At 37.7% G+C, this 18058-nt stretch overlaps 1 protein-coding gene across 1 annotated transcript in view; it reads right to left on the bottom strand.

Annotated features, from left to right (window-relative positions):
* The window catches only part of LOC134357707 (cadherin-18-like), a 261240-nt gene that overhangs the window by 190737 nt on the left and 52445 nt on the right, over positions 1–18058 (bottom strand). The window contains exon 2 of the mRNA XM_063069328.1: positions 1917–2389. Coding sequence (XP_062925398.1) covers positions 1917–2138 — 222 coding nt within the window. The 5' untranslated portion in view covers positions 2139–2389. The remainder of the gene's footprint in view (positions 1–1916; positions 2390–18058) is intronic.

Genomic DNA, 18058 nt, shown 5'->3' with positions numbered 1-18058 from the left:
ATTTTCCTAGTAGAATCCACCAAGAGATACCAATAGATTATTTTAAGTAAATCAGAATAAGGCTTATTATTACTCCTGACTTCCTGAAGTCCACAATCAAATCCTTGGTCTTGCTGACATTGAGGGCACATATTGGGAAAAAAGAAGTCCCAGACACATTACTTGGACAAGAATATTCACACAGACTTTTTTGAGACTTGGTTGATGTATTCAGTCAGACTGAGTGAATTTCAATTGTCTCATTACTTTGGACAAAGAGCTGGGAAAGTGTTTTAACTGGTCTGTCAAAGGTGGTTGAAGCTGGGAAATGGCAATCTCATTATGTAGAATCCAGGTATGTTATACAGAAGAAAAAAATAACCGAGGTCATTAAAACAATGTGAAATCCAGGAAACACTACCCCTTTTTAATATGGCAGATGAAAGCAACTTAATGTATTCATCTGAATCAACTTTTGAAGTACGAAGTATTTGAAATCTTCATTTAAGGTTTTGTCACCCTGAATAATGAACAATAAATAAAAATTTATTTTTGAGAATGGTAATGGTATTCCACAGAAGAAAACATTTTTTCATTTATTTTTCATTTATCAGTTATCAATGCTCACATTAGTTTCACTGCACAGCGTGAAACTTAAAATATAACTGAATCAAAAGAAAACAATACATCAAAGAAACATTATAAACTACAACTATTTTCTTCAAGATACTTAACTACACCAAATTATTTAATAAACACCTGCTTCAATAGTCAGCCACAGGTATCTACTATAATTGTTTCCAGCATTAGCTACTAAAAATTGATTTATTTGCTCTATTACTGTGTGTTTGTTACACAAGTAATAAATATTCATTCAACGGTGAATATTAGACATTATCAGAATGGTGAATGTTTACCTACAGCAATTGCCACACTTTTGGCACTGAATCACCATTATTTGCAATGAACTAGTCATGTGATGTCAGCAACATGAGAGGTTCCATAATCAAAAACTAAATATTTTTGGCTTTTAGATAAGCTCACTAATAAACTACTGCATATCAATCATTTTCTGTTTCAAGAACAGTAATTAGTTGCAAAATATATAAAGCAACAGGTACAAAGTTTTTATATCCATTAACTGTATTAGAAAGTTTGAACAAGTGACTAAAACACTCTGACTACATAATTTAGTGCAACACATTAAAGGTAATTTTGAGCAAAGTTCATAAAAATGTAATAACTTCATACAATTAAGCAGGTTAGAACATCAGAGATCAATACCTAAAAATGGATTCTTGGTTGGCCGTGCTAAGCTCACTATAAGGTCATGTCGCCACACATTGCATTCTACCTCTGAATTTCACTCAACTGACATCAGTACCACCAACCAGGGATCAACTTCCAGGCAATAGAATCATACAGCACACAATGAAGCTGTTCAACCCATGATGCTTGTGCTAGCTCTTTGAAAAATATTATTCAATTAAACCTTCACATCTGTTGTATATCACGGCCCTCTCAAGCAGTGCAGTCTATTTCTAATTAACTCACTTTATAAATAAAAAAAATTCATCTCCTTCCAACTCTACATACTCTTGTAAACTCAACTCATGCAGTTGGAAAATGTCCATATTTAACCTATCCAACGCTTTTAAATATCACTTAAAGTGGGAAAAATATTATTAAGTTGAAAGGGGTATACTCCATGAAATTTAGGCTTTTTTTTTGGAATCTGCCAAATGACATGGCAAAGTTTGGATCCAGGGGATGTGATCTGTGGTTCATTTAACTAAAAAAATGTCTGCTAAGTATTTGTTAGAATAGGACAATTGAGAACTTATTAACTAGATTTAACTTTTCACCAGTGATGTGATTTGAAAGGAATAACATTAAAAATTATTTATTAATGTGACAATGTGCAGCTGTAAACTTACCTTGCCCACGTACTGAGCTTCTGGTCCTATATGTTCTTCTAAAACAAAGAATTGGTTCCAGACCCAACCACGCTTAGGTCGATGATGTACTTCTTTCTCTCCTTCTAATTGCTTGTTTTGATTTCTTGTCAACTTAATAGTGCTCTGGAGAGTTGATGCAAAGCAAAAAATCCCGAGGCAGAGCAGCACCAGACACAAAGGAAGAATGGGTGGAACTTTCATGGTGAGCCCAAGACAAGTTTGGTTGAAATTCCTTTACTGTTGGCAAATGTTTTTCCAAGTGCAGATCTGGCACAGTTTAGTCCAGTATCAGAAAGCAACCTGAGAAGATCTATGCATTTTCATGGCTTGACCATCCACTGGGGAAAACATCGATACTTATTCACATCATGGAAAGCAAATATCCCTCAAGCAGGATGGTGATGGACTGTAGAGAATCTTAACAAATCTTCCCAGGACTTAACATGTTTGACCTACAGAGAAGATAACAGAAATAATAATTAAACATAATCAGAAAAATACAACCCTTCTGTAAGACCTTCACCTGAATATCATCAACTGAAGCATTTGAAAAGCATCGACAGAACTATTGTTTTTAGATAATGAAATACCTCTCGAAGATTAATGGTCAGAAACATAAATAAGAATTTCCAAACAAATTCAATGAAATGAAAGTAAGGCAACACCAAGCATCCACTGACCATAATATCTGACATGAACCACTGCAACCAGACTTAAAAAGTACTCTTTCTAAAATGTAAAATGTTGCTTTAAAGAATAATCCTTGGCAAACTTAGAGCCAAAATTGTTTGCATGCTGATAAACTTTTTAAAAAATTACTAAGAATTCCTGATTACAATATTATAATGAATGTACTGAATTTAAAGGACTAAAATTGATTTAAAAATAAATACAAGAATCTCTCAATCTTTTTAAGGTCCTGAAAATTAGTACAATTAGTAGTAACTTTGGATGAAGATTAATTCAATTGGGGAGTTTTGTGAGCAAGTCCATTATTTAATGCAGTATTTCTTAAATTAATGTGAAAGGTAGCAGAAATTCAAGTTGCAAGAAATGTAAATTGCACTGATAATCATATAAGTTTTATCATGGTTTATGGAGACTATAGACTGTGTTGTTTCTTTAGCTCAGTGGTTCTAGAATGTAAAAATAAGATAAGATAAGACTTCATTTATCCTGAAGGAAATTATTGTTGCAGGGTGGCTCAGTCAGAAATATATACTTTAATATACAAAATGTAAGCATTGAGGTATGAAAAATAATACAAAATGTACATTAAAATGTAATAGATCAATGTACAGATGGGATACAAGAAAGAATCTCCTGTGGCATTCAGTGGCGCAACTTCGTGGAATCAGTCAGTTACTAAACGTGCTCCTCTGTTTGTCCAGCAGGTCATGGAGATGGTGAGAGGGATTGTCCATAATGCTCCGTAGCTTTTACAACGTCCTCCCCTCAGACACAAATGCCAGGGAATCCAGCTCCAACCCTAGAACAGAACCAGCCTTCCTAAACTGCCCAGAACAGGTTTCCTTGCAGCATCTCATGGTCAAAGCCTCTCAAAGAGAGAAAAAAAACATTGAGTCTTACTCTCTGTTTCTTGTAGATTATTGAAATCTCAGTGCATTACCCACTGATCTCACTTATTTTGTTTAATACCCTTTCATGTGGTACCTTACTGATGCACTTATGAAAATCTAAATACACCCTACCCATTAACCACCTGTTCTGGTGGTTACAACTTCAAAACACTCTCGACAAACTTGTCATTATATCTTCTAAGTGTCACAAAATCCTGATTGTAGCATTTCTTCTACCTAGTAATCTGCATTTTCCAATTTCCTTATTCTTTAAAAAAATTAGTGCCACCTGCCTTCTAATCTAACCATAATGGGGGGGGGGCGGGGTTAGGGGTTAAGGAGAGATGGATGTGAAGGTCCGACTGGCTTGTTAGGTTTATGTAGAATTTTGTTTTAATCCACACTTCTTGCATCTGAATGACTTTGGTTTTGCAGCAATGAATCTTGATTAACACTAAACTTTGGAAACTGGGCCAATCTCCATTCTACCTGATGAATGAGATTTCTGAGCAAGTTTATGTTCAGACTGTTAAATTCTTTGCAATCTACTTCTGCCAAGGGTACCATTTCTTTAGTATGGCTGGTGTAGAGCAAGATCTACAAACATGCTTTCCTTTTCTTAATGAGATATTCATTTTTAAACTTTTTATTTAAAATTATGTTAGTTCACCTGATGTCATACATAAGCAAAACTATGGCATTTCAGGACACGTGTTTTCATGGAAATGTATGTTGTAAAACCAAAATATTTTATAAGATTTGGCTAGAGACAGTACAGAATGCTGGGTAGAAGCTGATTATTTACTTCTGGGACCTAAAATTTGGGATCAAGTTCATCTAGGGTTGAGGAGATTTAAATCTCATCCAGCTGCTATCTATTTTGGACCAAGTTGAAATGAATTTAAACAGCTAAATTCAATTTCCATTGGATCTGGGGCATCAAAACAAAACTGCCACTAAGCTGACAATCTCATACAGAGAAAGGAGGCATGGAAGTGCAACGTTTCACACCAGCTATTAAGCTATGCTTTTGAAGTTGGGCAGGAGATTTAGATAAAAATCCATCCTCTGCTCTATGCCCTAAATGTGCAATTGTATCAAACTGAAGAAGTGAAGTTCAACTTATATTGTATTGCCCACAAACTAGACAATAGATAATATACTTTCAACTACAGTTGGACCACAACGATGTTGATAATGGGTGACTACAATTTGCAGTTTTCTGTTGAAATCTCTGGCTGGGCCAAACACAGTCTTCCAACATGGAAATAGATGATATGTATTGAAATGTTGAAGACAGGAATGAAGATCAAAACCACCTTTTAAATAAAGGGCAAGTAAATGCAATGAATTGAGAAAAATACATATATATATATATATATGCAATTAACATAATTATTAGCATTTGAAAATGTAACATAATTAAATAGATTAACACTTATTTTGATGGAATAAATACAATGTCTTACTTAGGTTAAGCACTTAAATGCTAATATTGTCAGGCATTATTTTTAGGCGAGATTGAAGAAATCACACTCAATTATGAATCATTAGCTCTATTTATAATAATAACTTGATGATGATTCACTAACGATAGGATTGGTATAAAGTAAATGCATTATTTCTGTAGGAAGGCTGAGGCATTTTCAATCACAATTATCCTCAATTAATCCATCAACTTAATTATAATATTACCACATTATTAAAGAATATTATGAGCAGATGGTGTGGTGGAACGTGCAAAATAGATATGTATCGTCATGAAACATCCAGGCAATTCTGAATTCAAATCCTTTGAAAATCTGCCATGGATGTTAATAGATGACCAAGGTTCATCCATTTTAAATCATCATCAAGATCGTTTATTTCAACATAAAACCCAAAGAAACACCCATTATTACAATTAATGATTAGTTCAGAGTAATCTTCATCGTATTTTTATTGTGCTCCAATGACCTCAGGAACAATACATAAACAAAATATGTTCAATCTGCAGAATGCATTTAGAAAGACTAGATTCAGCTGAGAAATTCAACATTAAGCATTAAAGATTGAATGTTGACTTCAGCCTGGTCTGATATATGTATTTGTTCCTCAAAGATGCACATCAAAAGCACCAAAAGTGATGTCGGGAAATGGCCCACAGCTAATTCATTCTAGGTGACTGCTCCTTCTGATCAATCCTACTTTTTATTAGCATTTTTATCCTCAAAGTGCATTGACTATGCTATATCCTTGAGGTAGAAAGATTAATGTGTTCTGTCTGTTTGTTTTGCAGATACTTTCTTAGCCATAGTTTGCCGAATTTTTAAAATCCAACCAAGCACTTGTCCAGAAAAACGTCCTGGACCCATCATATAAATATGTTTGTGAAGAAAGCAAATCAGTGCCTCTACTTTCTTAGGAGTTTGCGAAGACTCGGCACATCATCAAAAACCTTGCCAAACATCAATAGATGTGTGGCGGAAAGTGTGTTGGCTGGCTGCATTATGGCCTGGTATGGGAATGCCAACGCCTTTGAGTGAACGATCCTACAAAAGGTAGTGGATTCAGCCCAATACATTACAGGTAAAACCCTTCCAACCATTGAGCACATCTATATGAAATGTCCACTAGGAGGAGCGGCATCCATTATCGAAGATATTCAGCACCTGAGCCATGATCTTTTCTTGCTGCTGCCGTCAGGTGTCAGGTACAAATACCTCAGGACTCGTACCACCAGGTTCAAGAATAGTTACTACCCCTCAATCATCAGGCCTTTGAAAAAAAGAGGATAACTACACTCATTTAAGGACTCTTTTTTCTTGTTATTTCATACTTATTATCTGTATCTGCACAGTTTCTTTATAGCTCCTGATACTTACAGCTTACAGATCCTGTTTACAGTTACCATTTTATAGATTTGCAAAGTATTCCCACAGAAAAAGAATCTCAAGGTTGTATGTGGCAACATGTATGTATTCTGATAATAAATTTTTATTTTCACTATTTTGACTTTGACTTGTATGTTGAGCCAGGTGCTGAATGTTTGGGGCTTCCAAATCATCAGATAGCCGATTTTCAAAGTTATACTACAAATTTTAACGTCAATACACAGTCGTGGTCAATCCTGATTTCAAAACAGAGCACTGTGAGATTTAGTCCTCCAATTATTGAGAAAATCAGGGTACAATCTGTCCCATTGTGTGAACTACAAATACAGTTTAGCAACGTTTATGAACTGAACACCACTTCTGAAATTCTGTTCTGCTCACATCAATGAACTGAATTTCGGAAGTGGCATTCAAAGGTGTATCATACCTTTAGTCCACGGAAAAGAAGACACAATTCTAACTAAGCTGAGGCTTTGAATGAATAAAAATGGCTGGTTCTGATACATATCCATTGGTTGATCATTTGAAATGACTTCAAGTTTATTTGACAAATTGATTAACAGCAAACTTATGCCCACTTTGATATCAGAATCAGGTTTATTAACATCGGCATGTGTCATGAAATTTTTTAACTTAGCAGCAGCAGTTCAATGCAATATGTAATATAGAAGAAGAAAAAAAAATCAATTGCAGTATATGTATTTTGAACGGATTAAAAATCATGCAAAAAGCAGAAATAATATATATTTAAAAAGTGACATAGGGTTCACGGGTTCAATGTCCATATAGGAATCCGATGGCAGATGGGAAGAAGCTGTTCCTGAATCACTAAGTGTGTGCCTTCAGATCTCCGTACCTTCTACCTGATGGTAACAGTGAGAAAAGGGCATGCCCCAAGTGCTGGAGGTCCTTAATAATGGATGCTGCCTTTGTGAGACACCACTCCTTGAAGATGTCCTGGGTACTTTGTAGGCTAGTATCCAAGATGGAGCTGACTAAATTTACAACCCACTGCAGCTTCTTTCAGCAGTGTGCAGTAGCACCCCCACCCCATACCAGACAGTGATGCAGCCTCTGTCAGAATGCTCTCCATAGTACATCTATAGAAGTTTTTCCAGTGTATTTGTTGTCATACCAAATTTCTTCAAACTGTCTTGCCTTCTTTATAACTGCATCAATATGTTGGAACCAGGTTAGGTCCTTAGAGATCTTGACAGTCAGGAACTTGAAACTGCTCACTCTCTCCACTTCTGATATCTCTGTGAGCATTGGTATGTGTTCTTTCATCTTACCCTTCTTGAAGTCCACAATCAGCTCTTTTGCTGATCCCAGTAGAATTAAAGAGAAAAGGTAGATGGCTTTATATAAGCCCAGGGAACAAAATATGATTTTGTAGAAACTATTCAATAACCAGTATCAGTATTTATCAGAAATTATAGTGTTTCATGTCTTATGTAAGACAACCGAAGTCTCAATTCAAACTATTTACAGCCGAAACATAGCTACCTACAAACTTAGCCCTAGTCAGTGGCATTGAAAATGATGCATAATACTGGCACTATGAAAATCATTATATTGACTAAAATGGAATGAGTTTTGGAGTCAGATAGAACTTACAAATGTGACCATTTATTGTGTTAGTGCTACCAATGAGGTAGGAATTTCTAGGCAAAGGATAGGTAAATAACAGTTAAAAAGACAAAAATATGGTGCTCTTCATTGTGAAAGAACTTCAGTGGACCCATAACTAAAAGATGTTATGCAGTTTTGATCACCTTTCATAAGAAAGGATTGAGACAGAGATGGGAGCACAGCAAAGGTATATCATGCTGATTCCCCAGATGATGGCCAGTGATAGGAGGAGAGGATGGGGAAAGTAGCCCCAGTTTCTATGCAAGTCTTAAATAACGTTAGTGAGGTAGGTAAATTTCAGGGTGAGAGGAATATATGACTAATTAAGTTCATAATCAGTATTTAGTTTCCTTTGAAATATGACTGATATTCTCTGTAACAGAGTTTTAACAAAGCAGAAAATTTGAAATGTCTAGTGGATTGTCCAAGGCCATAGAACAGGTAGCCAGCAGAAATGAATGCCTCAATGAAGACAAAAAAAAAGTTAAAATGAGGAAACATAAACACAAATAAACTACCATACTGAATTGGGATGGCAGGTATATCACCTTCGTTATTGCACATAAGTTGGATGAGTAACTTGAGTGACCAGGTGAAGGGAAAGAGGTGATCCTGGCCTGTGCAGGGACACATTTGCAGTACTGTACCAGCAGGATATACAAGAAGGATTGGGTTAATGGTCTTGCCACCTGGTGATCCCAGAGGCAGTTCTGATCCTGTTAAAGGATGGGCATTGGGCATCCTTAGGCAAACCGCTTCCAACGGATATGTATCATATTGGAAGGCTGGAGAACCACCAGACTTTAAGACTTTATGATAGAAGGTATTTAAGATGGAGAAGAGATCCAAAGCTTCACAAGGAGTAACTTGAAATGAGAACTCATGGGATACATCTCGCTTATTATGGTCACACAGATTAATTAATGTACTTATTTTCCTTGTATTTCCTCCAAAAGGGCCATGAACTTGTTGTAGGGTTTTCTGGCTTGCATGCCTCAATGACCTGGAGAGCTATGTTGGCTGGCGTCAAGGCCTTCTGCTTCGAATCTTGATAGGGTGACCCTTGCCAATCAGGTCAAAGGGTAGAGACCAGACTAAGAGTGGTCCATTGGTCCTCCAGGCTTGGGGTTTCACCTCAGGGCTAGTAACTCTGAGTGATCAAATAAAACAGTTGTTACGGAAACAGCAATGTAGAATCCTTCTATACAGACAGAGATGGAGAACTTTCATTGCTGGACTAGATGCCAATGGCATAGCGCAGTAAGTCTCCTCATTTTTGCATCATGTCAACAACACGTTTATCATTTCTTGTGGTATGACAGGCCTCTTGAATTTTACTATGTAGTGTGGAATTTGCTAATGATTAATTCAACACTATTTCCAATGCACTTTTGTTGTTTATTTTTCATCTTCCCTTAATGTGAATGAGGAATGCAATTTTGTAAAGTGGCCCCTTATCTGCAGAGCTGAATTTAAAACACAGCATACTTGCAGTTTCTATTGGAATAATTATCATACCATGAAAGTTTGATTTGATTTGACTGCCATATCTAACTTTATTAATGTTAAGCCAGGATAGTTAATAAATAGGCAAAATATTAACATTTTAGCTTCATTGCCGCTGTTCTTTTTTAATTGTAATCAATACAGTATACAGTTTAATGAGGAATTTTCATGCTTGAAAATTGGATAATTTCTTAACAATTCAGTCCAAGAATAAGGGACAAAGATATTTGCTTGGTGAAAATCAGAGCTTTGGTCATGGATATAGGAGCGTGTGGCAAAATTCAAGTATATAGAATGCAGTCATGTATTAACTTTTACATACATAGTGTTAATCTAATCTCTTTGAGCAACAACAACAATCTAACCCTAACCCCTCAGTAAGATACAGAAGTAGAACTGTTGGGTGTTCATTTGGGTGATGAGCTATTTGCTGTAGTGCAGGGGAATTAAAGTTTATGGGGAAAAGGGACATTTGTGAAGCTGACTCCACGACCAGATCAGCCATGATCTTACTGAATGGTGGAGGAGGTTCGACAGGTCAGATGGTCCACTCCTGCTTCTTATTTATGGTTTCAGGTTCCACTCCCTGCTATAAGTAGTATTATCTTTTTGATATTCACCCTATTATAGTGTCATAGAACCATAGAGTAATACAGCATAGATACAGGTCCTTCAGCCCACTGAGTCCATGCCGACCATGGCGTCATAGAGTCATACATCACAAGAACAGGTCCTTCTACTATTAATTTTCCTAATCCCATTGACCTGCACTCAGACCATTGTCATCTATATCCCTATGCAAACTTCTCTTAAAGGTTTAAATCAAATCTACATCCACCACTTCCACTGGCAGCTCATTCCACACTCTCACCACCTTCTGAGTGAAAAAGTTGCCCCTCATTTTCCCCTTAAATATTTCACTTTTCAACCTTAAGCCATGATTTTTATTTCTATAGTCACCCAACCTCAGTGGAAAAAGCCTGCCTACATTTCCCCACCTATACACCTCATAATTTTGTATGCATCTTTCAAATCTTCCCTCATTCTCCTACACTCTAGGGAATAAAGCCCTAACCAATGTCACCTTTCCCTGTAACTCGGGTTCTCAGGTCCTGGCAACATCCTTGTAACTTTTCACTGCACTCTTTCAATCTTCTTGATAATTTTACTGTTGGTAGGTGACCAGGACTACAAATTTGGCCTCTTCAATGTCTCATACAACTTCAGAATAACATCCTAACTCCTGCAGTCAATGGTGTGTTCGTCCATCGTCGACGTCGATGAGGACATCGACACCATTATGATGGTGTCGAGACTAGCATGTGATTTAGATTTAAGTGAGGGAGAATTGTGCAGCGTCAGCCTCACTCTCTCTTCACAATTCCCATCTGGATTCAGTGGCAAGACAGAGTGTCCTGCAGTCAATACGCTGATTATGAAGGCCAATGTGTCAAAAGCTCTCTTTACCTGTGATGCCACTTTCAAGGAACTATATATCTGTATTCTCTGATCCCTCTGTTCTACCACACCCCTCAGTCCCTTACTGGTCACCATGGAAGTTCTACCCTGGATTGTCCTCCCAATGTGCAACCCTTCACACTTGTATGCATTAGATTCCATCTGCAAATTTTTCAGCCCATTTTCCTGCTAGCCCAGATCATGTTGCAAACTTAGATAACCTACCTCTCTGCCCAATAAGCCCCCAGTCTTAGTGTTACTCGCAAATTTGCTAAGAGACCAGCTAGTTCCAGTTACCTAAGATCTACCCGTATCCCTCTAAGCTCTGTTTCTGCATGTACCAATCAAATGCTTCTTAAATGATTTTGATGGACTTGCTTTGAACACTTCATCTGGAAGCTTGTTCCAAACACTATGACCCACTGCGTGAAAAGCTATTATACCCTTTAATCATCCTAAAGACCTTAAGCCTTTTCTATTCAGGAGAGACTGTTCCTAGTTTAATATTCCCTGATATATATATATAAAACATTTCAGTTTGGATTGCATTCTTATAAATCCAAAATGCTTCTTCTCTAGATCATTAGAATCTTTACTATACTACAGGGACTCAAGCTACTCAGAGCTCCAATTATGGTTTAACTATTCTTCCAACTTTAACATAATTTCTCTACTCTTCATTCTGATCTTGCAGAAGGCCCTCCATTTTATTTATAGCTTTGGTTAAGTACCCATTTAATTGTTCCCATTTCCAACCCTAGAAGCTTCCCATTGATTTCGACTGAGCTTGTTTCTTTTATCTCTGCAGCAAACAAAGCAATTTCAGAGTTGACTCATTCTTTGCAGTTGGCAATCAATAGACTACGGTTTATCTAATCAATACACTGGTATAGAAAGTTCAAATGGAATGTAAATATTTCTCTGTCAGGTAATAAATGAAGGAAATATTGTGAGTTTGCATTCCTGGTGTTCAGTGTGATGGACTTTGTTTTCCTTGCAGGCAGTCCTTTCGCATCAAAGATTTCCATTAGCTTCAGCTTTGATAAGTGAAAGATGCCTGGGTGTAACTTTTTTTAAAATTGTCAGGTGGTTGTATGAGCAAGGAGACTAAAAATGATTTAAAACTAGGCTGTACTGCAGTCTTAGGAAAGGTACATGGGGATAGAGAACCTAATGGTATAGTGCTATATCAACCTTCCTTCAAATGGCAGTAAAATGAACTATTCATTGACTTCAGGCAGTGCGGTGGAACAAACACCTCTGATTATCATTAGTGCTGAGGTGGAGATAGTTGACAGCATCAAGTTCCAATGTTCCTATATACTAGGGATTGTGTCACTGCTCTCGGAGGGGCCCAGGGTTCAAGTTGCTTCTCTGGGAGGGGCCACTGAGTCTGGATGCTCTCAGAGATGTTTTCGAAATCCTGAGATTTATGGATTGGACTGTAGTTTATACTGGCCTCTTTCAGTTCTATGTTTCTTCATGGTCTCGGCCATTCTTTCATGTTGCTGATTGGCTGGCTGTTCTGTGATTGGCTGGCTGGGGGCTTGGGTGATCTATTAGTCGTTGTGCGTGGGAGGTGTTCGGGAGAGGGGTTGGCGTTTGCAAGTTTTTGTTTCTTTTTCTTTTCATGTATTTCTTTCAACTACTTATATTTTTTTAATAGGCAGATCTTTTCTTATAGGGAGCATAATGTAAAGGCACCCTTAGTCATAGTCATACTTTATTGATCCCAGGGGAAATTGGTTTTCGTTACAGTTGCACCATAAATAATTAAATAGTAATAAAACCGTAAATAATTAACTAGTAAAATGTAAATTATGCCAGGAAATAAGTCCAGGACCAGCCTATTGGCTCAGGGTGTCTGACCCTCCAAGGGAGGAGTTGTAAAGTTTGATGGCCACAGGCAGGAATGACTTCCTATGACGCTCAGTGTTGCATCTCGGTGGAATGACTCTCTGGCTGAATGTACTCCTCTGCCCAACCAGTACATTATGTAGCGGATGAGAGACATTGTCCAAGATGGCATGCAACTTGGACAGCATCCTCTTTTCAGACACCACCATCAGAGAGTCCAGTTCCATCCCCACAACATCACTGGCCTTACGAATGAGTTTGTTGATCCTGTTGGTGTCTGCTACCCTCAGCCTGCTGCCCCAGCACACAACAGCAAACATGATCGCACTGGCCACCACAGACTTGTAGAACATCCTCAGCATCGTTCGGCAGATGTTAAAGGACCTCAATTTCCTCAGGAAATAGAGACGGCTCGGACACTTCTTGTAGACAGCCTCAGTGCTCTTTGACCAGTCTAGTTTATTGTCAATTTGAAAGGCAGTGATCACAATATGATTGAATTCATACTGCAATTTGAGAGGGAGAAGCATAAGTCACATGTATCAGTATCACAATGAAACGAAGGGAGTTACAGGGACATGACAGAGGAGTTTGCCCAGGTGGATTAGAGGAGGATACTGGTGGGAATGATGGCAGAGCAGAGATTTCTGAAGTTTCTGGGAATAGTTCACAAGGTGCAGGGTAGATATATCCCACAGAGGAAGAGGTTCTCAAATGGTAGTGGTAGGCAACCGTTGCTGACAAGAGAAGTTAAGGACTGCCTAAGTGCTAGGGAAAGGGTATACAAGGTAGCAAAATTGAGAGGGAAGTTGAATGATTGGGAAGCTTTTAAAATCTAACCAAAGGCAACTAAGGAAGTTATAAGAAGGGAAAAGATAAAACATAAGGGCAAACTTGCCAATACTTTTAAACAGGATACCAAATTTGTTTTCAGTTATTTAAAAAGTAAAAGGGAGGTAAGAGTTGATATTGGGCCACTGGAAAATTGTGCTGGTGAGGTAGTAATGGGGGACAAAGAAATGGCAGATGAACTTGATGGGTACTTTGCATCTGTCTTTATTGAGGAAGACACTAAGAGTGCTAGAGGTCTGTTAGTGCCACTGCTATTACAAAGGAAAAAGTGCTTGGCAAACTCAAAGGTTTTAAAGTGGAAAAGTCACCTGGAGCAGATGGAATACATCCCAGAGTCCTGAAAAAGGTTGCTGAAGAGATAACAAATGCATTGGTCATGGTATCTCAAGAAGCACTTGATTCTGGCATGGTCTCAGAGGAATGGAAGATTGCAAATGCCACTCCACTCTTATGAAGGGAGGAAGGCAAAATAAATGAAACTGTAGGCCAGTTAGTCTAACCTCAGTGGTTGGAAAAGTATTGGTGTATATTATTAAGGATGAGGTTTTGAGGTACTTGGAGACTAATGATAAAATACATCAAAGTCAACATGGTTTCTGTAAAGGGAAATCGTGCCTGACAAACATGCTGGAGTTCTTCGAGGAAGTAACAGTTATGTGGACAAAGGAGAGGCAGTGGATATCATTTACTTGGATTTTCAGAAGGTGTTTGATAAGGTGCTACACATAAAGCTGCTTAACAAGATACAATCCTGTGGTGTTTCAGGAAAGATACTGGCATGGATAGAGGAATGGCTGACAGGCAGGGGGCAGCAATTGGGAATTAATGGGCTCTTTCTTGGTTGACTGCCGGTGTCTAGTAGTGTTCCTCAGGGGTCTGTATTGGAACCACTACTTTTCACATTGTTTGTCAATGATTGAGATAATGAAAATGATGGCTTTGTGGCCAAGTTTGCGGATAATACGAAGATAGGTGAAAGGGGTAGGTAGTGCTGAGGAAGCAATGGGATTGCAGCAGAACTTAGACAAATCGGAAGAATGGGCAAAAAAAGTGGGAGATGGAATACAGTGTTAGGAAATGCATGATAATGCATGTTGATAAAAGGAATAATAGTGTTGCCTATTATCAAAATGGGGAGAAAGTTCAAACATCAGAGGTGCAGAGGGACTTAAGAGTCCTCGTGGAAGACTCCAGAAGGTTAAGTTACAGGTTGAGTCTGCAGTAAAAAAGGCAAGTGCACCGTTGGCTTTTATTTCAAGGGGAATAAAATATAGAAACAAGAAGATAATGCTGAATCTTTATAAGACTCTAGTCAGGCCACACTTGGAGTATTGTCAACAGTTTTGGGCCCTATATATCAGAAAAGATGTGTTGTCATTAGAGAGAGTCCAGGGGATGTTCACAAGGATGATTCTGGTGATGAAGGGGTTAACATATGAGGAGCAATTGGCAGCTCTGGGCCTGTTCTCACTGGAATTTAGAATAATGCATGGGGATCCCAATGGAACCTACCAAATGTTGAAAGGACTAGATAGGGTCGATGTGGAGAGGATGTTTCCAATGGTAGGGGTATTGAGAACCAGAGGGCACAGCCTCAAAATTGAGGGGTGAACAGAGGAAAGGAGAATTTTTTTTTAGCCGGAAAGTAGTAAATCTGTGGAATGCTCTGCCACGGACTGCAATGGAGGCCAAGTCCGTGGGTATATTTAAGGCAGAATTTGATAATTTACTGATCAGTTAGTTTCAGTGAAGGATAAGGGTGAGATAGCAGGTGTATGGGGTTGAGTGGGATCTGGGATCAGCCATGATGGAATTGTGAGCAGAGTCAACGTGTTGAATGGCCTAATTCTGCTCCCATGTCTTATGGTCTTACTGTTATGGTTTTCTGTACTCTATGGCTGTCTGGAAAAGACAAATCTGTGTTGTATTCTGCATTCACACTTTGATAATAAATTGAACCTTTGAACCATTAAATGCCAAACTTATCCTTGACCAGCCACATGGGGTATTATGGCGAAGAAAGCACTAAACACCTCTATTCCTCAGAAGTCTATGAACATTTGGTATCTCTGCCATATTATAAAAATGCACCACTTAAAGCATCATATCTTGGAATCATGGCTTGGAATGGCAACTGTTCTGCCCCAAATCCCAAAGAATTGTCGAGAGTTGTACTGGACTGTGTTCACATTGCACAAACCACCCTCCCCCCGCCCCCTTCAAGTACTCTGTCTACATTTCCCACTGCCCCAGTAAAGCAGCCAATATAATCCAAGACCCCATCCCATCACGGTCATTGTCCCTCTTCTCCCTCCTCCTACTGGAAGAATCTTAGAACAGATAACACCAGACTCAAGGACAGCTAATATTCAGCTGTTATCAAAGTCTTAACTGGACCTTTTATATGTTAAAGCTGAACTCTTGATCTCAATCTTATTTGTCATGGCCCCAGCACTTCATTGTCCAGTTGCAATGCACTTTCTCTGCATGATAACACTATGTTCTGCATTCTGTCTTTCCTTTTCATACTACAAACGTACTTCAATGAACTTATATATGGAATTATCTGTCTGGATGGTATGCAAACTGAAGTTTTTCACATTATATTGGTACATGTGACAATAATTTGCCTCTTATCTCTAAAATCTGTGGGCATGTTTCATGAAATCCAAAACTTTCAAAAGCAGGAATAATCTTAGAAAATGAAAGTAAAATCGATTAATGTTTAATTGGGTAAAAGTAGACTTGCTCTACAAGGACAGCTTTCTCACTCATTCAGATGAAGAAACCTAGCTTTCTTCATCTACCTCAGCCTTACCCCAGAGATGCAGTAAAACTGAATTAAAACCTCAAAATAAATAAATTGCTGGCAAATATTATGAACATGTTAAAACAAAAAAAGATTGAACTGCTTTGCATTATCCCCTCTCCCCGTATCACAGTTATACACATTTGGTGAAAATTTAAAACACTTTTCAAAATCTTATTAGAGATTAATTATTACATTGACTAAATTACCTACTGCAAAGCATGATGGTCATGTCAACCTTGCATTTTTTTAAACTACATTGCTGGCCAATATCTTCACATTATGTGTAAGATGGTCAGTAATAAACATTGATAACACAAGAGGGAAGCAAAAGTTAATTCCAATGATGCATAAGTTGATCTTGGAGTTACCTATGCTAGGGCAGAAGCTGCTACTTGAGTCATAAACAACATCACTGCATTGATGAGGAAGTGGAAGGTTAATCGATTAATTCCTGGGGATCCTAAGGATGACAGTGTTGAAATGGGAAGAGGAGTCTCTGCTGGTAATACACTGATAATATCAACCTCACTATATATAATTGATAATATATAATAACAAATACATAATATTTGATAAAACCTAAGGAAAATGAACAAGTTCCATTGACGCAACCAAAGTATTGATGAAGGATTTTGGCACAGACAACCCAGTAGAGATATGAAGGTACAGGATAATGCACAACAAAAACACTGCCATAAAAACAAGCAAAACAGACACATTTCAAAGCTCAATAAAAACAATATTTCAACATCTAATCTAATCAATAATCTTAAATAGTACAGATACTTCATCAAATGTATCTAACACGTGCATTAGATGAGCATCTATATTATTTAAGATTATTGACTATCAGTGGCTCCAGATCTAAACAAAGTAATGAGAAAAACTGAAATGAAAGAATATTAAAAAGACACTTGAAAAACGCAACAGGTCAGGCAGCATCTATGAAAAAAGAACCTGAAATGCTCAAAGTTATTTTTTTGCACAGATGCTGCCTGAACTGTTCAGTTTTTCCAGCATTTTCAACGTTCATTTCAGATTACTAGAATCTATTTTTTTTAAATTTTCATTAACAAGAAGCTTTAGAACCAAGAATTAATGAAATATGCAGAGCAACACACACTAAATGCAGGAGAAATTCAGTAGGTCAGGCAGTATGTATGGAGAGGAATAAAACATTGACAGTTTGGGCTGAGACCTACAAAGAGAAACCATATAGTGAGAAATCCCAAAAAGAGGATCTAGAAATTAAAGTCAGGACCATTATAGAATGCAGGAGATAGGTATCCAACCTGGTCTTCAGTGTGTCTGACTGAATGAGAATGAGTGGCTATAAATTCTAAACACAACTATGATCAGAAAAGATATCACAAGCTGACTTTTGTGATTGAAACCTATTAAAGTCAACTTTTATGACTAAATGAAAAATGGTGGATAACGAGAGAGGGTAGGGAAAAGAATGGATCAGAATGGCAGAATAAGGTTAGACGTATTTGATAGCCTGAAGGGTAAACAATGTCATGTCAAATTAGGCCAAATTCCCTGTTTCTA

Source organism: Mobula hypostoma, chromosome 17, assembly GCF_963921235.1.
Source record: "Mobula hypostoma chromosome 17, sMobHyp1.1, whole genome shotgun sequence".
Lineage (NCBI taxonomy): Eukaryota > Metazoa > Chordata > Chondrichthyes > Myliobatiformes > Myliobatidae > Mobula > Mobula hypostoma.
The sequence above is the reverse complement of the archived record's forward strand: the minus strand, read 5'-3'. Positions and strand labels throughout refer to the sequence as shown.